The sequence below is a fragment of the Podarcis filfolensis genome (genome assembly GCF_964270895.1).
Source record: "Podarcis filfolensis genome assembly, chromosome: 3".
Lineage (NCBI taxonomy): Eukaryota > Metazoa > Chordata > Lepidosauria > Squamata > Lacertidae > Podarcis > Podarcis filfolensis.
Genome location: NC_139606.1, coordinates 59,717,409 through 59,744,524, shown reverse-complemented (window position 1 = coordinate 59,744,524; position 27,116 = coordinate 59,717,409). Strand labels below are relative to the sequence as shown.

General features: G+C 43.7%; 1 protein-coding gene and 1 long non-coding RNA gene across 2 annotated transcripts in view; one reads left to right on the top strand and one right to left on the bottom strand.

Annotated features, from left to right (window-relative positions):
* The window catches only part of LOC310760040, a 592,410-nt gene that overhangs the window by 136,543 nt on the left and 428,751 nt on the right, over positions 1-27,116 (bottom strand). The gene's annotated exons all lie outside the window — the stretch shown is intronic.
* The window catches only part of LOC310759012 (uncharacterized protein), a gene marked incomplete at its 5' end in the record, with an annotated part of 137,849 nt that overhangs the window by 15,868 nt on the left and 94,865 nt on the right, over positions 1-27,116 (top strand). Inside the window, 5 exons of the mRNA XM_083605773.1 lie at positions 1,221-1,352; positions 3,385-3,476; positions 7,579-7,631; positions 12,005-12,752; positions 19,664-19,824. Coding sequence (XP_083461899.1) covers positions 1,221-1,352; positions 3,385-3,476; positions 7,579-7,631; positions 12,005-12,752; positions 19,664-19,824 — 1,186 coding nt within the window. The remainder of the gene's footprint in view (positions 1-1,220; positions 1,353-3,384; positions 3,477-7,578; positions 7,632-12,004; positions 12,753-19,663; positions 19,825-27,116) is intronic.

The window sequence follows — 27,116 nt, the reverse complement described above, 5'->3', positions numbered from 1 at the left end:
TGTGCTGTTGTCTTGTCTGGTTATTCATCAACTAGGGAGCTATTATTATTATTATTATTATTATTATTATTATTATTATTATTATTATTAGAATTTCTATACCTCCCTATACCCGGGGGTCTCAGTGCAGTTCATAGAATAAAATCAAGATATACCCTCCCCCCAAAAAAACACCCCACACATTTTAAAAGGGCATAGGATGTAAATCAGATCAACCAAAGGCCTAGTTAAAAAGGAACATTTTTGCCTGTCACCTAAAGGTGTATAATGAAGGCACCAAGCAAACTTCCCTGGGGAGAGCATTCCACAGATGGGGAGCAACTGCAGAGAAGGCTCGTTTTTGTGTTGCCACCCTCCAGACCTCTCAAGGAGGAGGCACACGAAGAAGGGCTTCAGAAGATGATCTCAGGGACTGGGTAGGAAACGGGCAAATTTAGCAGGGGATCAAATACTCCCCCCCCCTCACTGACTATCATGACTAGTAGCCATTGTTAGCCTTATCATTTCTGAATTTTTCCAATTCCCCTTTAATTCCCCACGTTGGTGGGAATCATTACATCTTGCGGTAGTGAATTTCACTGTTTTACAATATGCTGTGAGAAGTGTTTGATTTTATCTGTCCTGAATCTTCCAATGTTCGGCTTTATTAAGAGAGGGAAAAAAAACTTTTCTCCATCTGCTTTCTCCACACTGTGCATAATGTAACATACTTCTGTCACATGGGTAACATCACACACCTGTCATGACATCTGGATCTAGTACTTTATCATTTCTAGTTTGCTAGTAAGGCCCAGTACATTGTTTTTCTGTGGTTGCTGCTTGATCAGTTCCTCAGATTCCCTTCCTGAGAGAGAATTCAGGCACAGGGATCTGCCCTGCATCTTCTCCTGTGAAGGTAGGTGCAAAGAGTTCATTCTGCTTCTTTGCAGTCTACTCTTTCTACCTTTGACTCCTTTGTCATTCACAGGTCCAACTGCCTCCATAAGAAGTTTCTTGCTTCTAATATACCTAAAAGTTATATGAAATGGGTTTTCACCTTTTCATTGGTTTTCATTTATTGGTATTCATCTTTTTAGTGACGTGTTTATCAATTTGCCTTCTTGTTGTTAATAGCTTCCTTAACTCTGCTAGCATATGATATTATATATAAGTTGTTCACTTTTCTATGGATAATCTTATAACAAATATATTTAAAACATCTATTCTCTGGTTTTGTCTAGGTATGTTCCTTTTTGGGAACAAGCACAGTTGATCAAAAAGATATCAGAACCTTTGAGTTATTGTGTAGAGTTAATCCACAACCAGCCTCTCCATGGACTCTGCTATGGCTGTGACAGAAACATTCAGAAACAGTAAGTATCCTCTTTAAGGACAAAAGCAATAGTGTTGCCTGCTAAATGGTCAGATAATCAAATGGGGAAATGATTCCTAATGTCCAGAAATGACATCTGAAATGATTCCTCATGTAACTACAAATTGTGTGTGTGTGCTAATATCTATTTGTCTACTTTGTTCTCCCATCTACAATTTCTGTCAAACTCCATTTTAAGCCACACAGGACAGCATTAATGTAAACCAACACATGAGGGTCCCCCCCAAAAAACATCACCTGTAGAGCAGTAATTGTCTTAGTCATTAAATTATAGTAGTGAGGTTGCAATTCATCTACCCCTGACTTACAACAAAATTCAAATTTTAGCCAGCAGTGGTGGTCATTCTGTTATAACTTACTAAATATGTCTACTTTCCCCCCCCCCCTTTAGCATTGCTTTGAGTTTATTATAATATGTACCTTCTATTGCTAAGAGTTTATTATATGTACCTGCTATTCTACACAGCTACTTATCCTGTCTCAATTCTCAACAAGAATTTTTTAGGCTGGATCAGTGGTAAACCAACTTGGCTAATGATCTTAAATAAAGGAAATCTGTATTAGAATATGCTTCATTGTTTTCTACAGAAAAAAAGAGAGAGACCAAGTGCAAACATCTGACAAATGAGATTTCCTGCTTTATAGTACTTCCTGTGAAAGTTAACTGTAGCAAGTCACTTAATTCTTGAAAGTATTTCTTTGGAGCTAATAATAACATCAAAGAAAGGGCTGAGTTCTTTTTCTTCCCAAAGTTGTTAATCTTCCCATTGATTGAGGAAGCTGACTTTCAGATTACATTTCTTCCCCAAGTATATCCACCATTATTCTACCTCTTAATCTTCTGAAGTGTCTTCCGAAGAAAAACTTGCTCTCAGAGGACAGGCTAAGTTCTAGTGGGACTGATGAATAGGGGGGTGCATTGTGACTGAACACTGGGAGTAAGAGCAGTTCATTACTGGGACCAATTACTTAGGGTGATGGTGGGCTCTCGATCTTCAAATACAGGCAGGTCAGCCACATGTTGGACATGTTCTAGCTCTAGATTTTCTGCATTGAGCAGTGGTGTTGACTAGATGGCCTAGGCCTCCTCCACCTCTATGATCCTAGGTGCACAACCTGCAGCCCTCCAAATGTTTCTGGACTACAACTTCCATTAGCCCCAGCCAGCACAGCCAGTGATCAGGGATGATGTAAGGTGTAATCCAAACCATCTAGAGGGCCACAGCTTGTTCCAGACAGATGCTCCAGGCCATAATCTACAAAATATCCACCATACAGCAGCTTGTTTTGCAGCATGGTAATGCTTTCAGACACCACATCGTGGCATCATTTTATCGTGTGATAACAAGAATTGAAGCTGTGGTCACAGCCCTGCAGTATCTGAAAGGGTCAGTGGAAATGTTTGCCTTTAGGCAATACATTTAAAGCACATTTAAAAGCTCTAAACAATGTCCATGATCTATGAAGTGAGCATTGACTGAGTGACAATTTATTTCCATGTGATGAATATACTAAATAAATATTAAAATCAGAAAATGCTTGGCACAGCCTATTTTAAACTCACAACGATGGTGGCCACTGCCAAAAGATTGCCGTATTCCTCCTAACATGATTGCTCCTGTTCAGAGATGCTTTTCTCTGGGATACTGTAAGATGTTTGGGGATCCAGGAAGCCACTTCACTCTTCCTCCTCTTTCCCCATTTTTCTTTTCCAATAGACACACAACATCCCATGGGTCTTTTGATGTTTGAGGATGTCCAGTTCTTATTGGGCTTTGTGGGAGTTGCCCTCTTTAAGGTTGTTGTGGTTTTTTAAATCATCACTGCTGCAATATTTGAGGTTATCTCAAGCATGCTTAATACCACTTGAGATCCTTTCTGGTTTAATTTCCATCAGTACAGGAGTACTGCATTTGCTATTAGAATGAGTGATTGTCATAGGGGAGTGGGATAGCTCTGTTTCATAGGATCTGGGAAGTGATCTTTCTATAATACCCCTTCTTGCTTTATAGCTTTCATCATGAGAAGCCGATACGCACTGGTGGAGGGTACACATACTTTAGCAAAAAGACATCGGCATCTCCACTTCAAGAAGGTTACCTAAGTGAGTAATAACAACTTTAAACAAATGACATGGAAGTTGCAACATCATTTCACAGGTTGTGCTTGCTCCACACTCCATCCACTGACCTGGGCTCACTTCCTGTCATTTGCACTAATTCACTGTTCCATCACAATGATCAGCTTTTCCTGGGTCAAGTTATTTGTTCATCCAGCCCCACATTCCATGCCCTGCCCAGCAGCAGCCAGTCTTAGGCACAGACCTTTACCATCATCACCTGCTACATGATCCTTTTAACTGGAGATTAGATGCTGGGTATTGAGTCTCACACCTTCTGCATGCAAACTGTCTGCTCTAGTCTCTCCAGCAAAGTGCCACCAGAAAAGCAGCCCACAAATCCTCTAAACCCTGGGGCTTTGTGGAAGCCTAATCCACAGTGTAAGCCAAAATCCAATTCTAGATACCACATTAGTTACCGCGCTGTGGTGCCCACATCTATGTTCCCAAACCTAGGTTTGCTCCTGCGATCTCCAAGCTCACACAGTTCTAGCTCTCCCCAGGGCCCAGGATTTCCCAGCCTTGAAAACCACCCATATACATTCATAGCTAACAGGGACCTTCTGCTGACTATAGGAGTTAAAATGGATTTTTTTTACCCATGAGGGCTAGAAACGTCTCGTTATGACTAACATTAGGAAAACCTATTAAGCCAAAGAGTGAAGCAATCTACTGAGACACCCATCTGAAAAAACTACCAGGCTTATGAGACAGGGACTTTTCTGCAGTAGCTCCTCATTTTTAATGATGTTAGGCAGGCCCTGTCTCTGAACTCTTTTCAACACACTTAAAAAACAAAACACCTCCATTGGTCTTTGTGGGTTAAATTTTGGTGCTGAGTAACATGTGCTATTTGTTTTGTGCTGGTTTTGTATTTTATTTCGAGAATTTACTTAGCTTTTGATGCTTTTAACGTTTTATTGTATATCCTTACTAACTGTGGGGCAGTTTGGCCTGAGAAATGGCATAGGAGCCCCTGAGAGATGCTCCTTGCGCATTCAGTGAACAGACATGGAGAGTGACACCACAGCAGCAGCCTCCAACCTCATACGTTCATTGTGGCATTTGCAGAAAACTTCAGCTGCACTGGAGTTCTCCCCATAGGCCATGCATTCGTGGAAAGATTTCTATCATGCTGCATAATGCAGCATCTTCACACAGACAGACAGATGTGTCTTCACTGAGCATGTAAAGAATGTCTGTTAAGAACCTTATCATAAAAGCAGATGAGGTGCTTGGTATTTTAAGGAAATGTCCTTGGTGGAATGAACAGATAAAACTTGCAGTCGCCAAGACCAGAGATGCTTCCAAAAAGCCCTGCAACTAGCCACATTTTCTCGCAAGTCCTAGTCCAAAATGTCCTAAAGCAACCAGTATATACTTCTAGTTCCTCACAGCATTGTGAATACCATTATTACTTCAAACTGACTAGAGAGGATGGTCTATTTGCTGTATACGAACCATAAAAACATCCAGCCAGTTCTCAGCTGAGGAAATTGTTCCACTCATCAACCTTATGCATTGGCACTCTGGCTACTTAAAGAAGGTTACATCTCAGACTCAAGCTTTGCTTGGTATAATATGTGTCTTCTTACTAGCTCATAGGGATGAGGACTTTTGAAATCACCATCTGTCAGACAAAAAAATTAAAAAACACCTTTCCCTGCTATTTATATTAAAAAATAATCCTCTGCATTTTTTCATGCTCATGGGATTGAATTCCTCATGGCTTTGGATTGTAGCAGCTATATTCTCACTTTCTGTGGATATTTTAGTAGTATGTCAGACTTTGATGGTGTTTCAGGTTGAGTCATCATTAAACGTCAAAACATTTTTGTGGCCTCATATCAATGGACAGTTACTATAGTGCACACACTAAAAACATTATCTCTTTGAGCAATGCAGGGTTATTTATGTTATTTTGAGCTACACATGTATTTTTTTATTTACTATGTGTGCTTTGTTTATCCATCATAACTTTTAATTACTGTTACACTCTGTCATATCTTTTTTTAAAAAGCAGCGCCAACACAAGTTGTTTGTTTGCATTAGCTGAAGTGACATAAAACAGACTCTCAGACCTAGACATTTCTTTCAAAATTCCTCTCCCACTTTTGATGTCTTCGCAGAAGTATTTAGACCACTGCCGTTCATCACCTCACGACCTCTTGCAATTGCCTCCAAATGAAATTATCTCCCCTTAATCCAAAAAGGAGGTTGTGGTTACCATAGCTGACCTCCCACTGCTAGGCCCAACTCTCTTGCGGTATTTATTTCAAGCTTTCTTAGCTCTCGTACCTGGAGTGGGAAGGGCCAGTCCAGAGTTTTAACTGGCATATTTTAAAAGTCTTGTCTATTATGTAGTATTTATGAGAGGAAGTAGAGTTGGACATTCCTGCTGCCCGTACGGTGTAAGAACACTATGTACCTTTTGCCACTAGAACATGTAAATGCAGACGGTTATTTAACAGAAGACACACATACCTCATGCCTTTACATCTGAAGGGAGATGCCAGAGGAATGTAAACTTTTATTTGGAGCAAGCCTTCAGGTGGAGGATTGCCATATGCCACACAAGGAAATTCCAGCCTACCCTCTAAAAATTATACTGGGGAGGAAAACTATGAATAGAAAGTTTGTACAGTGTAATGAACATGGAGCAAGTACATCACTAGGGATTGGATGGTGGCATGCAAGCCTGAAAACACATACTTTGGATCACATCATGTTTTCAAAATTATACCAAGAAGACAACAAACAAACATTTTAATGTGTCATTGAAGTGTCTGAAATACCTTCAGGGAAGAGGCATTTTATTGTCTGCGGAAAAAAAATTTCTTCAAGCATTTCAGAACATAGTGGATGACTTTTCATAAAGGAATAACCCCTCGCCCTCAGTTAGAATTGTGTTGTGTTGTCTATTCATGGAAACAAATCACATTTTCTCTGAAACGTAACAACTGAGTGGGTTTCATGATTGCAGGCTGAACCATTAATAAACCTTTGGTAAACTTATAGCACTATTCTCCTTTGGTATACTGTCAAGACGTAGAATCTAGCCTTTCTGTACATCCTTCACACACAACCGAATGCTGAGATCAAATTTTGAATTAAAATTGAAAGATTTCATTCCCATTTTGAATGTTTAGAATTAATTGCTTCTCTCAGCGAAATGCATTTAAGTATCTTGTTACACAGACCTTGCTCACTATCAATCATCTCTTGTGGTATTTTAGAAACAATGAATATGGACTGGTGGCAACCCATCCTGGCTAAGCTCTACACCTATATGAATAATATAGCTCAAATGCCAGCTGGTTGGAAATTGAACATCATCGTGCCAATCTACAAAAAAGGAGATAAAACCCTCCCCCAAAACTACCTCCCCATTAGCCTGCTGGATAGCCCCTCCAAACTCTATGCTCACCATCTGCTCACCAAAATAACAATGCAATGCTTCTCTGAAAGCCAATTCAAACATTTCACCTTCCCACAAGTAGACCACAATACCTTTGACCACCACTGCAAAAAGAAAACATTCCATAAGACCATCCCCCATATAGGCTATAACATTTGAAAACTGCTCACAGTTTAACTGCTGTTGCTGGTGTAAAGGCAGCTCTTGTAGCTGGGACCATCCCATAGGGATACTGATTCCAGACATTCTGGCCTTTCGGTAGGTCACCACCATGCATAAACATTTTTGGGAGCTTCTGTGGTGAGGGATTGTAGCCTTTGAATTAGTCTTCAAATAATACCATTTGACAAGTTCCCGCATCTGAGCAGCCAGGCCGATCAAATCTGCTAACAGGTCATAAATATTATCCTGAGCAAAAGAATTGTACTAAAACAGAACTTCCAGAAGAAGAATATCATGACCTGCTGACAGAACAATCACCTCAGATAATTCCCTTTGACGTGAAACTAGGTCAGTTTTCTGGGAACTGTGCTCCCAGAATGTAACTGTGCCATCCCAGTCATTGGTAAGCAGGCGTAAATCATTTGCTTCACAGCTGCTGTACTTGAAGGAATGCTGCTTTTGTGTTTCCCATACATTTATTATTACTTGATATGTATTTCCCCTCAGAAACATATGGGATTCCTGAAGATGATCCAGAATCTCTGACATTGCCTATACAGGTCTGTCCAATTGCAGTTTTATCATTCTGCATGTGGGGGTGGTTCCTGTTTGAGCATATTTCTCTAACTACAGATGGTAGTGATTCAAAATATAAGCCAGCTGATTAACATTTTACACATGTACCACATGCTGTTTGATTTTTGCAGAAATGTTGTGTGTATATGAACCTGGCAGCTGTGAGAAAATACACTAAACTAGAAAATCAGCAGCACAACTGACCATTCCAGATGCCTTCGTTCAGTGGCTGGAATGGTGATAGGTACCAAGGAGAAGGTGCAAAATGGAGGCAGGCTGGCAGGGAACTGGTATGAAGGAGGAAAAAGACAGCTTGATAGTCTTCCACATTCTTTTAATAAACTGCCTATGTTGAGCTACAGCAGGCAAGGAAGCACTGGCACTGGGGCTGATTTATTTTGATTGCACCCAATTTTATGGTCTTACTATTTGCATGTTATTGATTGTTTTAATGTTTTGAATTGCATATTTACATACTTGCATAGTACAGTGGTACCTCGGGTTACATATGTTTCAGGTTACATACGCTTCAGGTTACAGACTCCGCTAACCCAGAAATATTACCTTCGGTTAAGAACTTTGCTTCAGGATGAGAACAGAAATTGTGCAGTGGCGGTGCAGCAGCAGCCGGAGGCCCCATTAGCTAAAGTGGTGCTTCAGGTTAAGAACAGTTTCAGGTTAAGAACAGACCTCCAGAACGAATTATGTTCTTAACCCAAGGTACCACTGTACGTGGTTTAGTTTATCTGCTTATCTTTGCTGCCTTGTGAGGACCCCCCCCCAAAAAAATAGGATATAAATTTATTAAACCAATAAAATAAAAGGTATCTTCTAATTTCAATAAGCAATGCAACTAACCATGCCTGAGAGCATTCCGATCTGTACTGTTAGCAACCCAGCTTGAACTGCTTATGGTTCCTTCCTTCAGAAAGCGGCCCTATGGTGCAGAGAGTAAGGAATCTCCACCTGGCGGTTGAATGGGCTCTTCTGCTTCAAGTCTCATGATGCCTAACACCATGACCCTTCTGGGATAAATTAACAAATACTCATAAAGGAAAGTGAGAGCCATGTTGGACCCTTGAAACAAGGGAGAAAAAGCGCTTCTTTTGTTTGTGTAGGAGGTCTACAGCTGATCCACCTTTCTTTCTTCACATGGACATATGTGTGCTGTCTCTTTTAGCTCTGGAATCACCCTGGAGGGGAGATGAAGAAGCTCCAGTTTCAGAATTCTGAAACAAGCAATGGAAGACTAAATGTAACTTGCTTGTTGTTCTTCTCCGCAGCTCCTCCCCACCACACCCCAATGTCTTCAGAATATCTAGAGCCACTCGGACTTTGGCACTGCACACTTTTCTTGGTCACTTTAGAAATAATAATCAGTTTGAATGCCATTTCCCTGGTCCCAGATTCTGCCAATTAACTCTCTGCGATTTTTTTTTAACATCAGCCACAAATATTTAAAGCTTCCGAGATTTCCCCTTGTAAATAATCCGACCCTCATTTTCAGTCACCGCCTCTCACTCTGTGTACATACAGGAGGAGGAGACAAGGACATGCTGTGGTTGCCAGGGTTCAGGGTTTGCTGTGAAATTTTAACATTCTGTTGTGAGCCATGTTGATATGCCGCATGTGCATAAGTCAGGTGGCACTGGTAACAACCTGAACTATTTCACTTGCCTCTGCAAGTGACGCATATGCATTGTACACAACATTTTTTTAAAAAATGTATAGATTGGAGTACAGCTCATAGTACTGTAGGACTGTTTGATCACATGCTCATTTGAGGAATGCAAAAAGCTGAAACTAAACCAAGGCATAACCTGACCATCTTTAATGCACTGAAACATATTCAAAGCATTTTGGCCCAGTACCTAGAAGCTCAACCTTTTTAACACTGATGGCCCCAACAACATCTGTCTTTTTTAAAAATAAAACTCTCTCTCTCTCTCTCCCATATCTAAATCTAATATCTAAAATTTGCATATCACATGCTAGCTTTACAACAGCTTCCTGTTTATTAAAGTTTTAATTGGGAATTCTTCAGCAGTGTCACTGTTAGAAACAATGGGCAACAGCCCCAGAAAACATAACTTCCAAGTAGGGATGGCTAAGGATGAATAAGGTGAGTTGGGGACTGCTAGCACTGGAAGCAGAAATCTGTTTATCCACAAGCTTGGTACCAGTTCACATGGCTTGCATTTTCAGCTTCCCACATCGCCATGGCAAGGCAAGTTATCTTGGCTTGGACAAATGGTGCTCTGTCATTTTTTTGGAACTGGTGCATCTTCAGAGAGCAAATGCTGCCAAACAGGACAGTGTCCCATCAAATTCCATTTCATCTCCTAGATTACAGTGATCTTATTGAGGAGTGCATTTTGCCATGCCAGAAAGAAATTTAGGCATTCACTGACTGGCCACTTGAGTGTTTTTGTGTTTGGGGGATAGTTCTTCCTTTCCCCTACTCTTCTTCACCCGCTCCACTGCTTCTTAGGACAGCAAGACAATTGGCAGAAGAATATTTTCATAAACACCCTTTTCCAGACACTCATCCATCTCTGGAAAATAGTTGTGAAGCGGGCACATCAGACCCACACCTTACACACACACACACACACAGAGAGAGAGAGAGAGAGAGAGAGAGAGAGAGAGAGCGCCATTCTCAAAGGGCAGCTTGTTTCTCACCTCATGGGATGCAATTTCACGCTGACAGTTTACAGATTACTTGTGGTTTACTGCTGCCATGCTTCTTCTTGTTGTTAGGTAGCTTCATTAGCACTGGAAGAAACAGACAGTAGCTTCTTGCTCTTTGTCCTGGAAACTCTGAAAGATGCAGTCTTGAGCATTTACTGCTTGAAATTGCTGTGAACTCCCTTTTCAAAAGCAGAGTCCTTCTGACTTCCTCACCCAAAGCAAGGAATTGTGGAGTACTTCTTCCTCAGCATGGGAGTTTAAGCATAACACAAAGAATCTGATCTCTGTGAGACAAGGGGGTTAAGTGGCTCCCAGTGGCACACTGAAGTAGCTGAGACTGTTGTAAGGGAGGCCTGTGGCAACAGTCAGATAGAGTCTCAAAGGACGATGGGCTAAGTGAATGCACAAATCTGTGTGTTTTAATTGTCCTATGGGGAAGGGAAGGGTTGCAGAGGATTGTAGAATGAAGCTTGCATGCCACGCAGTGGCAAGGGTGCTGTTTGCAATGGGAGGATGCTTACTACAGCATGACTTATGCTTACTACAACATGACTTATATGTGTCACAAAATTCATCGGTTCATCCTTAACTGAAGTTTGTACAGATATAGGCTTGGACCCTATTATAAGTATATGGAAGAAAGTTCATGGAAAGAAGGGGGGAAATCCTAAACCACCCCCACCACCTCTAAGCTGCCTGTGCCCCCTTAAAAGCCTCTCCAGAGGATATGGGGCTCACCCTGAACTCTGTATAATGGGCATGGAGCTTGCTGGGGGAGAGGGAATTGCCAAAGGGGGGGGCTCTGTTCAGATTTGGGGATTGCACCCCATCCCACACTGTATATAGGACAGCACACCCAACCATGCACAATTTTCAGGAGGCACAAGGAGAGAAGATGGTGGGAATGTTCTTTCCATGAATTTCATTCTGTTCACTTATTTTTGGAGCTGAGCCATAATAAACAGCTGGGAAGGGAAAGCAAGGAGACACAGGTGAAGCCCAGGCATAAGAGGGGCTGGGGGGTGTTTCGATTTGAATGTAATTGTCCCTAAGGGTATGCTTGCACAGGTTTAGTTTGCACATAATACCAAGCCATGATTTATTAGAGGTACTCTTAAAAGTGTAGCAAATTGTCCATGTCTTGGTTTAGTTGTAATAAGATTTAGCATCACTGGAGGGTCACCACTGGGATTTTCTGACACAGGAAGCAAAGTAGTCTTTTCCCCATCTCTTGTAGCTTTAACAGCATATTCCAAAGTATCCCTACTGATTTCTATGGGTTTGTTTAAAGCAAGCCGTTTGAGCTTTGCTGTCCTGTTGTGTTGCACTATTTGGCATTTCTCTCAACTCTGAGCCTCAAGCCACCCATGGAGCTAGCTAACAGTGCCGCTGTTTATGATGTATGGGCACTGCTGTTTATGATCTCTTTTCCCTTGCCAGCTCTGAAAGGAAGTAGGAATAAATTTGTGGGAAAGATTGTACATTGTCCATACTTACACATACTTGAATTAATTCCCCATTTTTAATAAGAGTAATAATAATAATAATCTCTTTGAGTCACTATTTGAGATGAAACTTGATTTGTACTGGACTAATTAATTCTCCCAGGATTATCTTAAGAGGAGATGGCTAAAAAAACCTGTCTTTGGGTTTTCTTTTTCAGCAGCTCCTGCATCTGGCTGCAGAAACCGACCTACTCCAACACATGAAAAGACTTGCTTCCTGTACTATGGTACATAAAACTCAGGACATGCTTGGTTTGGAATTGCTCAAAGAGTTTTTAGAATATGACTGTGGGATTCAGCAGGAATGCATCATAGAAGGTCCAAATGTCAGTAAAGTTGTGGAAGAAGCTCAACGGAGGTCTATCGTGGATCATTCTGAGCCATTAAACCCACAACGCATCCAGTCAGTAGAGAATTCAGCTGTGCTTCTAAGGTTGTTGAGAAGTTGCCAGGTCAAAGGAGGAGATGCAGCAGCTGTCATCAAGTTCCTTAGAAAGACTCTAGTCAATAAATGGCCTGATGGAGAGAAGGCAACTCAAGAAACTTCCAAGAAGGAGCAACAGATTGATGATGGGTGCTGGTTTGTTTTTCAAAGGATATGTCTACCAGAGCCTTTTCAGAAGAACTTGGAAAAGGGCAAAAGAGGATTTGAGCAATCCCATTTCAAAGATCTGCGATGTCCAGAAGAACAAGAAAATAAAGAAAATAAACTGTCAACTGTTTTCAACTCCATAATGATGTTACCTAAACTTCTTCGTGAGGAAGAGGAAAAAATGCTGCTCCAGTCTTTACAAAATATGTCCAGAGGAGAGAGAACAGTATATCTCAAACAACACGGTCTTTTGCAGAACAGCCCCCACAACCCATTCATTCCAGGACTAAGTGAGAGACCTTGTGGTCTTTGGACAGGTAGCTTGCCTTTCAGCCTTTTAAAAAAATTGAAAATACACGTTTTAATCTCACTCCCCCTTTTAAATACCTACAGCAGCATCTGTCATTTGGCAAATTTTGGAGAACTCGGCAAGCCTTTCCTTACCAAAGGAAGTTGGCAACCATGATGAATGTGCCTTTTAAGGTCAAATCAACCTTGCATTTGTAGTGAACCATTAAAAATCTTACAAAGGCATTTTGTTTAAAGTACTTACATGCTGTCTTTCAGGACTAAGCCTCCCAAGGTGGCATCTGTAAGGTAACTTATTTCACATACATAATCAAGCTTCATATACACATAGCAGGAACACTGAGCTCCCAAATGATTCACAGTGCAATCCGCTTGGCAATGCTTCCAGTTCAGATCCCCCATGACCTTCCTTTTACCCATCCACCTGGAACGCAAAATCCTGGCATGCAAAGATGGGATTGTTGCTTTGCGCCTGCAAGTAAATAGAAGACATAAATGGCCAGTTAGCAGTCTGAGAAAGAGATGTCACTGCTGTGATCTTACTCTATACCATGCTTCCTCAACCTCGGCCCTCCAGATGTTTTTGGCCTACAACTCCCATGATCCCTAGTGTGATGGGATGGTGAGCTGCTTGTGCGTAAAATCCTGATCCCTCAGAGTTTGGCTAAGTTCCCAAACCTCTGTCTGTGATGGAGCTCCTTAAGCATGGCTCCATCAATCGCTCGTAGAATCGGACAGTGGGCGTTTACGGAACTTCTTCCAGCATAAAAGCTCCTTAACGGAAACGCGTCTTCTGGACTCTCGGCGTGACAGTTTCCGCCGAGGAGTGGGTGTCCCTACGGGAGGTCCTGAAACCTCCCCACTGTTCTCGCTTGAAGTGTCTCTGAGCCCTCCCTCCGACTCACTTTCCCTTGGAACTCCACTTCTCCCCCTGCTGGTCCCCTCCTCCGCTGAGTGGTCTCTCTCACCCTCCATGAGCCCTTTCACCTCCTTCGTCTCAGATGACAGTTCCCTGACATCCACCTCCCCTCCAGGGCCCCCTTCACCCCCTTCCCTCCCCTCCTCTGCGGGAGGCGAGGGAGCAAAACCCCTGAAGGAACCTCCCTCATCTTCCGAAGTTTCGAACACTTCCCTCCACCTTTTGCTGTTTCCGGTTTCCAAGTACTCCTCCTCCTCGGAGTCTGTACCTCCTTCCAACTCCGATTCCCTGAATCCCTCCAGTTCCTCCTCATCGTCGGTGGTGCCAAAGTACTCCCTCCGGAACCTCGCTACTGGCTGAGGTTTCCTGGGGAACCTTTGGTGGAACGTTTCAATCAAGATCTCGTCATGGACCTCCTCTGCCTTCACCCAGGTGTTTTCCGACTCCGGTTCCCCTTCCCACGCGACCAAATACTCCACCTGATTACCCTTCCACCTGGAGTCGATGATTTCCGCCACATAGTTGCGGCTTTCCCTTTCTTCTATGGCTGGCCCCCGTGTGGATACCCCTTCACCTTCCCCCCTGTATGGTGACAGTAATGACCTGTGGAATACCGGGTGCAGTTTCATGTGGTTCGGTAACCGGAGTCTGAAAGCCACTGGGTTGACCTGTTGGATGACCTCAAATGGTCCCAATCTTTTGGGTCTCAATTTCTTGCAACCCCCCTTGAACGGCAATCCTTGGGTTGATAGCCAGACCCGACTCCCCACCCTAATTGTTTCGCCTTCCCTTCTGCTCTTGTCTGCCTGCCTCTTATATTATTCTTTGGCCCTTTCTAAGTTGTGTTGGAGTTGACGATGGATCGCTTCCATTTCTTCTACAAAAAGTTCCGTGGCCGGAACACTCCATCTCTCTCCTCCTTCCCCTGGAAACGCCCTGGGGTGGCACCCATAATTAGCCAAAAAGGGGCTCATCCCGGTGGACACATTCTCTGCATTATTGTAAGCAAATTCCGCTAGTGCCAACTTTTCGACCCAATCGTTTTCTCTGTCATTGACATAACACCTCAGGTATTGTTGAAGGATACCGTTTGCCCTCTCCGCCTGCCCATTGGTCTCAGGGTGCCTGGCAGTCGAAAAGTTGACCTCTACGTGCAACAAGCTCATAAGCTTCCTCCAGAATCTGGACGTGAACTGTTTCCCTCTGTCGGAAACCACCCTCAAGGGGGCGCCATGCAGCCTAAAAATATGTTCTACAAACAATTTCGCTGTCTCTTCCGCCGTGACTGCATGTGAGCAAGCTACAAAGTGACCCATCTTAGTTAACAGGTCTACTACGACTAGTATGGCGGTTTTCCCCTGGGATTTGGGCAGATCAGTCATAAAATCTATCGACACCGCCTCCCACGGTCGTTCTGGTGTGGGTAACGGTTCTAATAACCCCGCTGGTGCCCGCCTTTCTCCTTTGGCTCTCTAGCATTGGTCACACCTTCTCACATACTCCCGTACATCCTCCCTCACCTTGGGCCACCAAAACTCCCTGGTCACCAACCACATGGTCTTGTGTTGCCCAAAATGCCCCGCTGTGGGATTGTCGTGCAGCTGTTTGAGTACTCTCCCCCTCAATTCCCCTTCGGGTATATATAGCGCCCCTTTGTAATACAATGCCCCGTTTCTTTCTTCAAAACCTCCGGGGTCTTCTCCCTCTCTCCTTAAACCTCTGAGCTTATCCTGGGCGTACTCATCATTTACCGTTCCCTCTACCAGTTCTCTTTGCCCCACCCAGGCCGCACCACACACCCAGTGGTCCTCTGGGATAATATGTCTCTCTTCTGGCGCTCCCTCCCCCTCCAAATATTCAGGTTTGTGAGAGAGAGCGTCCGCTCTGATGTTTTCTGGACCTGGCACATAGCAGATTTCAAAATGGAATTTGGAGAACTCCTGGGCCCATCTCACTTGTCGTTGGTTGAGCACTCGTGCCGTTCTCCAATACTCCAAATTCTTGTGGTCCGTACACACTTGCACCTTATGCTGTGCGCCAATTAGTAAGTGTCTCCATCTCCGGAACGCTTCGTGAATGGCGAGTAGTTCTCGGTCATATACCGTGTAGTTCCTCTCGGATTTGTTCAGCTTACGCGAAAAGAAGGCACACGGTCTCCATTCCGACTTATTGCTCCCTGGCTGAAGCAGCACCGCCCCCACCGCCCGGTCTGAGGCATCAGTTTCCACTCTCATGGGTTTTTGTAAATCCACATGCAGGAGCTGTTCTTCCGAAGCGAATGCCTTTTTCAATTCCTCAAAAGCGTGCTCCGCCTCCGCCGTCCAAACGAATTTCTTCTTGCTGCTTAGACAGTCCGTGATGGGAGCCATCAAGTGGGCAAAGTTCTTGATGAATTTACGGTAAAAGTTCCCAAACCCTAAGAACCTTTGCACATCTCTTTTCGTTTTCGGTGTCTTCCATTCCAGCACCGCCTGGACCTTGCCTGGATCCATGGCTAATCCCTTGTCTGATAAGCGGTACCCCAGGAATTCCACCTCCTTGGTGTGGAACTGACACTTCTCCAATTTCACCCACAACTGGTTTGCTTGCAGCTGGCTCAGCACTTCCCTGACATCCTTTACATGCTGCTCCTCATTCTCTGAATATATCAGCACGTCATCGAGGAAGGCCACGCAATTCTTGTAGAGCAAAGGTCCCAGTACATGGTTCATGAGCGATTGAAAACAGGCGGAGCCTGCTTGTAATCCAAAGGGCATAACGAGATATTCGAAAGCCCCTAGGGGGGTGAACATCGTTGTCTTCCATTCATCCCCCTTCTTTATTCGTATCAGGTTGTAAGCTCCTCTCAGGTCCAGTTTCGTGAATATCTTTCCCTTCCTCACCCTGGTCAAAATGTCATCAATCCTGGGCATGGGGAAAGTCACTGGTTCTGACACGGCATTTAGCCGCCGGTAGTCCACGACCAATCTCGGTTTATCCGTGTTTTTTTTGTCCACAAAAAACACTGGGCTGCCCCCCACCGCTCTGGACTCTCTGATGAAACCTCTCTTCAGGTTTTTGTCAATAAACTCCCTCAACTCCTGCATTTCCCTGTCTGACATGGCGTACAGCTTGCCCACGGGGAGCTGGGCCCCAGGGACCAGGTTAATTTGGCAGTCAAAGTCTCTATGCGGTGGTAGTTTATCTGCTTCCCTTTCGCTGAAGACCTTGCTCAGGTCAGCGTATTGTTTGGGCACCTTCCCTTTGTCCGCCACTTCCGTCCCTGCTAGGGAGGCTTTTGCCCCTTCTGGCACCTTCCCCTCTTTGCAGTGTTCCAGGCAATGTGCTGACCCAAAGGAGACCACTCTCTGATGCCAGCCCACCAGCGGGTCATGCAACGCTAGCCAGCTCATTCCCAAAATGACTGGCGCCCCTCCCAGGGTGGCTACATTGAACGCTATCCTTTCGGTGTGCCTTGCCACCCTCATAACCATTGGGACGGTCTGTAGGCTAACTTCTCCCCCCAACAGCTCCCTCCCATCGATCGTGGTGACCTGCAGGGGGTTGCTTAAAGGGAGTGTCTGTATCTGGTGTTCAGCTGCAAACTCCTTGCTCATAAAATTACAGGAGCTGCCTGAGTCCAACAGCGCCTTGGTCTTCAGTGGGTATCCGTTTGCCAGCTCTAGCCACACCTCTATTACTAGGGCTGGTCTTGGAGGTTCCGGAGTGGGCACTTTTACTGCTCCTTGGCCTGTCTGCAGTGCCCTGACAGTGGCAGACAGGCGTTGGCTTTTACTGGCTCCTGGACTTCCTCCTCCTTCCCCCCAACAGCTCCCGCCATCCCTTGCCATTCCTTTCTTTGCGGGCAGACTCTGGCAAAGTGACCTGGCTGCTGGCAGAGATAACATTTCTTGGCGCTCTTTCCCTCCTTCTTCCTCCCTTCACTGGGATTTGAAACTGCGCGCGCGCGCGCGCTGTTCCAACCTCCATCGGCTCTCCGGGCGGGAAACTTGGTTCTGGAATCTCTGGAATGCGGAAATCCCTCCAACGCTCTCCTTTCCCCTCCCGCTTCTCCAAGGCTCTTGCCTCCTGGCGCGCTCCAATGGTCAGCGCTGATTTGGTCAGCTGGTCCATAGACTCCGCCCTGGGCGCCCGGGAAAGTTCGTCTTTCACCGCCGAAGAAAGCCCCTCTTCAAAGAGCATTTGAATGGGTTCCGCCGATAGGTCCCACCCCAATTTATGTATCAACATTGTAAACTCAGTCCAGTACTCACGAACCGATCGGCTCCCCTGTTTGCAAGCCATCAATTGTCTGCGCACCAGTCCCTGTTCAATCTCGCTGGAAAACATCAAATCCATGGCGCGAAAAAACTTCCTCGCGTCCTTCAGCATGTCACTATTCCCTGCCATCAGGGGCCTGACCCAGTCTCTCGCCCCTCCTTCGAGATGGCCAATCACAAACGCCACTCGCGATGCCTCATCGGGAAAGTCGTTAAACTGCAGTTCGAGAGCATACTGCATCTCTGTCCTAAAGGCTTGGTAGTTCCTGGGGTCCCCCCCAAACTTCTGCACCATTCCTGGCATCTTTCTTGCTAGTGTAGCGCCTTTTGCCTTTTCTGCATCCTGCGCCCTCCTTTCTTCTAGCCTCGCCGTTTGCATTGCTAGCTGGAGTTCCAACACTCTGTACCTTTCTTCCAGACTTGGACTTTCTCCAGCTCCTGCTGCTCCTCCGGCTCCGGCTGGGTTGCTCATGATGCCTCTCTGCACAAGCTGCTTTCAGGGACTGTCCGATTGCTGTGATGGGATGGTGAGCTGCTTGTGCGTAAAATCCTGATCCCTCAGAGTTTGGCTAAGTTCCCAAACCTCTGTCTGTGATGGAGCTCCTTAAGCATGGCTCCATCAATCGCTCGTAGAATCGGACAGTGGGCGTTTACGGAACTTCTTCCAGCATAAAAGCTCCTTAACGGAAACGCGTCTTCTGGACTCTCGGCGTGACAGTTTCCGCCGAGGAGTGGGTGTCCCTACGGGAGGTCCTGAAACCTCCCCACTGTTCTCGCTTGAAGTGTCTCTGAGCCCTCCCTCCGACTCACTTTCCCTTGGAACTCCACTTCTCCCCCTGCTGGTCCCCTCCTCCGCTGAGTGGTCTCTCTCACCCTCCATGAGCCCTTTCACCTCCTTCGTCTCAGATGACAGTTCCCTGACACCTAGCTAGCAGGACCAGTGGTCAGGGATGCTGGGAATTGTAGTCTCAAAACATCTGGAGGGCCAAGGCTGAGGAAGCCTGCTCTATACTACCAAGTCTGACAAGTCTTTCAAGCCATGTGGACTTTGAGCCTGCAGTGCGCTGAGGCATTTCATGTGTTTGCTGACATCTCTTACGCAGAGAATTTTGGCACTGACTACCATCCTGACCATTCAAAATTCCACTTTCACAAGTGGGACCTGTAACAAAGCATTGCCATGTGGTGTAATGTGGGAGCCAGTTATCCAAGCCCTCTTCCAGGAAAATCCATTCTGTTCCTCATTCATTCCCCCTTCTGCCATACTCTTCCATTTTACCACCTCTCAACATTGGTCAGCATTCTGTGGTTACTGAGCATGATCATTCTTGGACTATGTTTAGGGTTCGCCCCTGAACTTTTGCTCCTTTAAGTTTTTGGTACTTCTGCAAACCTTGGGGTTTCCTTAGCCATGCTGATACCTCCATCTTGTCAGTGGTGATAAGGATCCACAGTCAAGTAATGAATTCACTCTTTGCAAACACCAAGTATGCATAAGCAGAAGTTGGTGAACTACAGTTTCCATCATCCCTGACCATTGGTCATGCTTGCTAGCAACATCTGGAGGGCCAAAGTCTCCCCACCCCTGGCATAAATGAGAATAGTGTGTTCAGGAGAAAATCCTTTCTCAGTGAGAATTTAATACATGTAGCACGCCCACTGTATAGACGCCATTACATGTTTTTCCTTTTAAGAATGCTGTCGAAAATCCATCTCTCTCTCTCATTTCCATATCTAACAGAGCCTAAAGCCTTTAAAGTACAACACAAGAAAATCTTCACAAGGCCTGTGTCTCCTTTCTCTAACGATCGTATGTACAACATCAAATCTCTGAAGGAAAACTTCCACGTGTATAAGAGCGAGAAAGAGCCAACACAGTTCATCCAGGTCAAGTTACCTCAGGTACAGGAATATTATCTTAAGTTCCCCCTGAGTTAAAGTGAGATCTTCTGTAAAAACAAAGAACAGAAGTAGATTGCTTGATTTCATGCTTGAAATTTAAAAAGAAATACATTTCCTTATTTTTTTTTCTGTATCTGATTACTTCTCAGCATATTATCTGTACATAAAAAAAAAATCCCCATATTCAGACATATACAACCCATAGCTTTTAAAAGTTCATTTACATAAGGAGTAGGGAACCTTTTTCTCCTGCCAAGGACTGCATTATCTAATAATAATAATACTAATACTACTACTACTACTACTACTAATAATAATAATAATTTTATTATTTATACCCTGCCCACCTAGCTGGGTTTCCCCAGCCACTCTTAGGGGTAAACTGGCACTTTATTCCAGTGGTGTTGGGATCAGAGCCAGAAGTGGGTGGAGTTTACCTCATTACATGCCCCTCCTCTTTCTGCAACCTCATCACTTTCTCTAGTTATATGTACCCCATATCTCCCTCCCAGCCCCTGCTCTCTCCTCCCTCTCTCTCCCCCGCAACCCTGTTTTTCTCTTTCTCTGTGTGTGCCACCCCATCTCTTTGATGCTACAGGTGATGAATGTGACCCAGATCTGACAGAATCTTGTAGGATTTTGGAAAAGCTGCCAGAATTTTTCAGCAAGATTCCAAACATGTGATGCCAAAGAAAATTTGACCTAGATTCTACTTAGATTAATATCGGCGATAGCACTAAGTGCGTGTGTTTTTCTACATGGGCACATTCTTCAAATCACTCAGTGCTGACCTACACTTAATAGCCATAGTCCAGAGAGCAACTTTAGGTAAGCTGTAGGGTTTAAGCATGCCCAATGGGATTTTCTGGGGTTTTTATTATTATTGAAGAGCAGGCCTGCATGCAATATAGTACACAAACTGCTTTTGAAAGCATCCTTAGTTTCACAAACATTGTGTTCCATAAGGCATGTTGGCTGCTGTTTGAAAAACATAAGCTCAAGCCTTCTTTTGGCACACAGCACTAGTTGTACTGTTCTTTGGATCCTGGCCACTATGTTGAGCAGAAGAAGATGAAGAAGAGAGATGCAAATCAAAGGATTATAACCCCACTCCATAAACATTCCAAGCAAAAACGTTCAGGGAGCATTCAGGGAGCTGGTTCTTTCACTTCTCAGTCCTTGGGGGAATCAAAATATCACATAACATGGATTCTGTTCAGTGTTTTTCGCTCCAACAGACATTTCCTTTGTAGGTGTTTAGGAACCAGCTTACCAGTGGGAAAGAAATAACTCTTTGAAGAGGACTCTGCTTACACAGTTACTTATTCACTTTCAGTTCAACTCATCTTCCCACAAAAATAACAAAGATGGGAATGCATTGAGGTAGGCTGCTTTTCATCCCAGCTGGTGTTGGCAAAACATAGGTATTTTCACCTGATTTCAACAGATTTTTATCTGTCATTTCACTGCTCATGTGGGTGGTCTGTCCTTCTGAGAATATGATGGACACCTAGTTTTTTTAAAAGCCCTCGTGGCTTCAAGAGTCAGATACCTTTTTTAAAAAAATGCCCATATTATGCTGTTAACTGTTGGTAGTGTGCCAAGATATCGTTAGAAACTTCCAAGCAGTGATGAATATACTGTAGAGTCCAGATCAACCTCTCCCTGAACAAAAACAAATCGAAAAAATTCTTGTAAATCTCCAGCAAGCCACATCAGTGATGCCCTCGCCACATCAAGACCTCATAAACATCTTGCAAACAACATGTGGACCACATTAATTATGCGCGTGTAATATTAGATATCTGAAGCATGCATCCTGTTTCTTTTGCAATGTGCCAGCCATGCTTATGGCATCCAGAAACCACCTGCAAACCACATCAGCTAAAATTAATCATGCAACCTACATAGCTGTGGATTTCCAGCTTATAAGAGACATTTTTGCTAAACAGCAGTTTATCAGTTGGGTGGGTTAGTTTCTGGCTGCAGGTAACAAAAAGTAAAATTTAAATTGATCAGGGAAGCTTGCAGTCTATAACAAGAAGGCATGGCAGTAACAAACAAACAAAAAATGCTTTTCCTAGCAGCATAGTGGAGTAGCACAAAATAGAATTCTATATACATTTGCAATCCAAGAAACTTCATATGCACATTCAAAATCTGAAGATGTGGCAGGTTCTTTTTCAGCAACATTCATTTAACTTTTATTTATGTTATAAAGTACAGTACTTAAAATTGTTTGGTGCAAAATCCATTATTTGAGATGCAGGCAAATGTATCTTGTAACAAGCATACAACCACCAGCATAACTGCAATCTACATTGAGAAGGACTCAAAGTATTACATGGTATCTTCAGCAAAGTGCATGGAAGCTTGATGCTGAGGTATATAAAATAGTAGGTGGATTTCATGAAACAGTTGCTGTTTCATACTGCCTATCCTTTCCTGATTCTACAGGCCATGGTTCTACCTGGCTGAACTAATAGGAATGAATGTGGCTGGCTGTGATTTGTGAATATTAGATGTGTCCAACCAGCCTGTTTAACATTCAGGAAAGTGCTGTCTGGAAATACACGTAGGTCACCAGTATCACAGATAATGTACACAACAAGTGCCCTGCTGAACTAATTTGGATCATGTCAAACCACTAGACAAGTAGTCCTGCCCTAAAATATCTCCCCGTTAGGAAGTTTATTTTGCTGTGGCTCCTGTCTCGCTCATTAGGTGTTTTGGAAGGAGGTCTAATGCACTACATTATCACTGATGTGGTTTGCATGTGTTTTTCCAGTAATTTTCCCCAACTGTTTGCATTCAGCACTGGACCTGATTGGAGTTCCTTTTTCCTTTACCACAGTGATACTTAGCATGACTAGAGGACTGTAGCCAACACTTTGATTGGTGAATTCCATGGCTTCCCACCCCTCCTAGCCACGTAATCACCAGACTGTGGGGCGAAACCTCTTATTTATTTGGTACCCTGCTCAAAAATCCAAGATTCCCATGGTTACTCAAAATAGAGAATGTAATCCATCAAAACAAAAGACAAGCCATTAAAGCATAACTGATAAAGCAGTGTTGAAATCAATTGGCCCTTTTTGCCACCTGGCATCAGACAAACTCCCCTAGAGATAGAACATTCCAGAGCCAAAGTGCCACTACAGAGAAGGCTCTGTTTTCAGGGATTACCTTACTTTCAGAAAAAAGGCAGACCTTAATCCTCCTCCTCCTCTTCTTCCTCCTCCTCCTCCTTTTTTTTTCTTCTTCTTCCCAAGCTTTCCCCAACTTTTCTTGTCTGTCTGTCTTCTATGTGGCACACACTTATCCATCTGTCTCTGTTCCTCATAGGCCTTTCCTTTTTCTTCTTCTCTCTGGCTGTCCAATTGGCTTTCTAAAAAAGTTTGTGCAAGCTCTGTTCTCTCCCCCCCTCCCGATGCTTCTGACTCTTTGCTTCCTGTCCTTCTGCCAGTCTAATACACACACTGTTTGTAGTGAGGCTTCCTTCAGTACAAGCCCAGGAACTAAGCAATGCCTTAGATGGGAGGGGGCTTGGTAAGAATATGGAAGAGAATTGTTTGTTTGTTTGTTTTTACTGAATTTATATACCCCCATACCCAGAGGTCTCAGGGTGGTTCAATATTAAGCTCTACTTTTGCAGATGAGCCACAGATCTGCAAATCTGGGACAAAACTTTGTCGAGAAATCCACACTTCTTTATGCATGATTTGTTTTTGAAATATTTGTTGCTGCTCTCAGTGGCTTAAAGTATATGAGAAAATATTGTGGATAGTAATAGGTCTGGCTGTCTCAATTCACTGGGCATTCAGTTCTGGTTTGGGAACTATTTTTGGAAGCCAAATGTCCAATGGGGCTTCCGTGGCTTCTGATTGGCTGCAGGAGCTTCCACCAGCCAATCAGAAGCCGCACTTTGGTTTTCGAACGTTTTGAAAGTCAAATGGACTTCCAGAACGTATTCCGTTTGACTTCCAAGGTACGACTGTATCGTAAAACAAATTGCAGGATACTTATTGTTTTGGATTAAAAACCCAACACTGAAGAAGAAGAAGAGTGTGGATTTGATATCCCGCTTTATCACTACCCTAAGGAGTCTCAAAGTGGCTAACATTCTCCTTTCCCTTCCTCCCCCACAACAAACACTCTGTGAGGTGAGTGAGGCTGAGAGACTTCAGAGAAGCGTGACTAGCCCAAGGTCACCCAGCAGCTGCATGTGGAGGAGTGGGGAAGCAAACCCAGTTCACCAGATTACGAGTTCACCGCTCCTAACCACTACACCACACTGGCTCTCACTGGAAACTCAGCGAGTGCGCAGTAAATGGTGGTGTGACCGCAGCCTCATAAACACTATCTAACACCAATATTGCAAGGTCTCTGTAAAACAAATGTAGTCTTTAGCTAATTATGATGTTCCTCTTCCATTGCTAAAGCAAATGTTTGAAACTAGAGTTTGAAGTTCTTATTGTCTCACTCAACTAAGTATCAAATACAAAAACTTGCCACCCTCATAAATAAGTGTATAGGATTGACTACCATCTTCTGGGATACCACAGTGTCCTGTACAATGATATTACATTGCCACTGTAAGTAGATATATTGGTCTAAATGTTTTAATACTGGATTGTAAACTGAAGATAAGTGCTCCCGCCTTTCAGCTATCAAATTTCCTGCTGTTGTTGGAAGGTAATGGATGCAGGAATATTAATGGGCTGTGCTTGCGTGAACATGGAAAAAGGATCCTCCCTTTTTGGTATTTCAGTAATTACCCCGTGTACTCTGCCATATTCTATGCTGTACCCACTGTGGGAACTAATGTGTTGACCCAAATACTTCAAATGCTTTAGTTAGTTCTCTGATTTCATGTTTGGCAGAACAAAGTGGATAAAATTCTTCCTTCATTTCTTCACTACAGTTTGAAAGTGTGCTTTCCCTGTTTTTAGAAACATAATACCTGTGCCAGGGTCCCAATGTGTCTCTTCCTACCAAAACATCTTAGCCCAGTTCTTTCTGATAGGGAGGTATTTTTGGTTCTATACAGGTTTTAAAGAAGATGTTGCAGCATTTCAAGATTCACATCTCACTGTACAAAATCCTTTGCTCCACTCTGGAGGCCACCCTGTGCTTTAAAGGATATTCCCCCTCCTTTTATGAGTTTATTTCTTGATAGAAGACCACCATGCCAACCTGCTCTATACACTGGAACACAGTAGGTCATTTAAAAGAGAGAGGGGTGGGGTTAATCACAGGACTGCCTAGAACCATGCAGAATTTAGCTGAAAACTTTGACACCCCACAATCTTCAGTGTATATCGACTGTTAAAGGAAAAGCATTCCATAAAAGCTCAGAGGAAGTTCAGTTATCTTTGTTATTCACCCTGTTTTCCAGGATTGAGTCCTGGCGGACAAAGCTTTTTACCGGTGAACCTGGCTCAGATTATGGGCCCGATGTTCTGCACCTGACTACTCAGGGAAAACTCTTAGGTTCACCCTGCTATACTAATCAGAATTTAATATTCTATAAAATTTTGCTTTCCATTCTAAAATCCATTCTTCCCGCCCTCTGTCATTTATCAGATTTGTGGCTGAGAGTGTCTGCAAATTGCTAGATATACACACTGCTCATTTATGCCTCTATATTGCATGATAATATGGAAAAACCTGTTCCAAAATCATTTCAGGCAGTGTTACACTTGAGTGCCTGGTCCCTGAAGTCTAGCTTCCCTTTGTTGTTGTTGTTTAGTCGTTTAGTCGTGTCCGACTCTTCATGACCCCATGAACCAGAGCACGCCAGGCACTCCTGTCTTCCACTGCCTCCCACAGTTTGGTCAAATTCATGCTGGTAGCTTCGAGAACGCTGTCCAACTATCTCGTCCTCTGTCGTCCCCTTCTCCTTGTGCCCTCCATCTTTCCCAGCATCAGGGTCTTTTCCAGGGAGTCTTCACTTCTCATGAGGTGGCCAAAGTATTGGAGCCTCAGCTTCAGGATCTGTCCTTCCAGTGACCACTCAGGGCTCATTTCCTTAAGAATGGATGCATTTGATCTTCTTGCAGTCCATGGGACTCTCAAGAGTCTCCTCCAGCACCATAATTCAAAAGCATCAATTCTTTGGCAGTCAGCCTTCTTTATGGTCCAGCTCTCACTTCCATATTTACCACTGATGTGGCCTCCATTGCAAAGTTCACTACTATGTTTTCTACAGGCTTCTGTATATATTTCTCAATTTCATAAAATTTTAAAGCAATGGTTCCCCAACTTCCCCTACCCCCTTGGCCATTTCAAAGTTGCTGAGGGTCTCGGAGACTGTGATGTGCTCTGCTAAATGCTGTAAAGTTTTTTTAATTCTATTTTTACAGATGTGCCACAAAATACCTGAACAAAGCTCGTGGACCACAATTTGGTAACCTCTGGGCTAAAACTTTGTTAGCTAACATTATGCCCTCCAGATGCTGTAATTCTCATCAGCCCCAGTTAGCATGGCCAATGGTCAGCGATGATGGGAGTTGTAGTCCAGCAACATCTTGAGGGCGCCATATTGGCTACTCCTGATCTATAGGCAGAATAGCAATGGGAAAACACCGAACAGCATTTGAGCCAGTGCTCTTGCAAGGAACTGATTAAAACTATTTTTTATTATGTTGCATATGACCAGCTCACTGCTGCTAAGCTTTGGCATGAGAAACTGATTAAAGAGAGGTTTGTTTGTTTTCTTTTCTTTTCTTTTTTTACATCAGTTATAGTTTTTAATAGTTTCCCACTGAGAAATTTATTAGCACTATAATAGCGGAAGCATTTTGTGGTAATGGAGGACAAAACATGAAAAGAAAATAACGTGAAAACGAGCCAACAAGTTTCTTTAGGATGATTAGTCACAAACAATAGTGACCATGCTTTCATTCCACCTCCCTCCACCGAACGCAGCTGTGTGCAGAATTAGTGATTGTTCTTTCAAAGTTCTGTGGAATTGTAAAAAGTGACAAAGTTGTTGCACTTGTTTGGAAGGCAATCAGAAGGAAAATGGATGACACATTGCTACCATGTGTCTAAATCTAATCCAAGTTTCAGCTTAAGCTATTGCCAGTTAAAAGATTAATGGACATTCTGCAAAACAGAAATTGCCCTTAAAATGTATACCGGAGTCTTGCATTGCTTGGCTTTAGGTTCATTTTCCTACTTCAGCTTCTATCCACTTTCAGATATTTAAAATGGAGAGTAGGTTGCTTTCTTTAAAATGTGACGGCAATTAAGATAGCTATATCCGAATTTCATACAATCAGGTGATG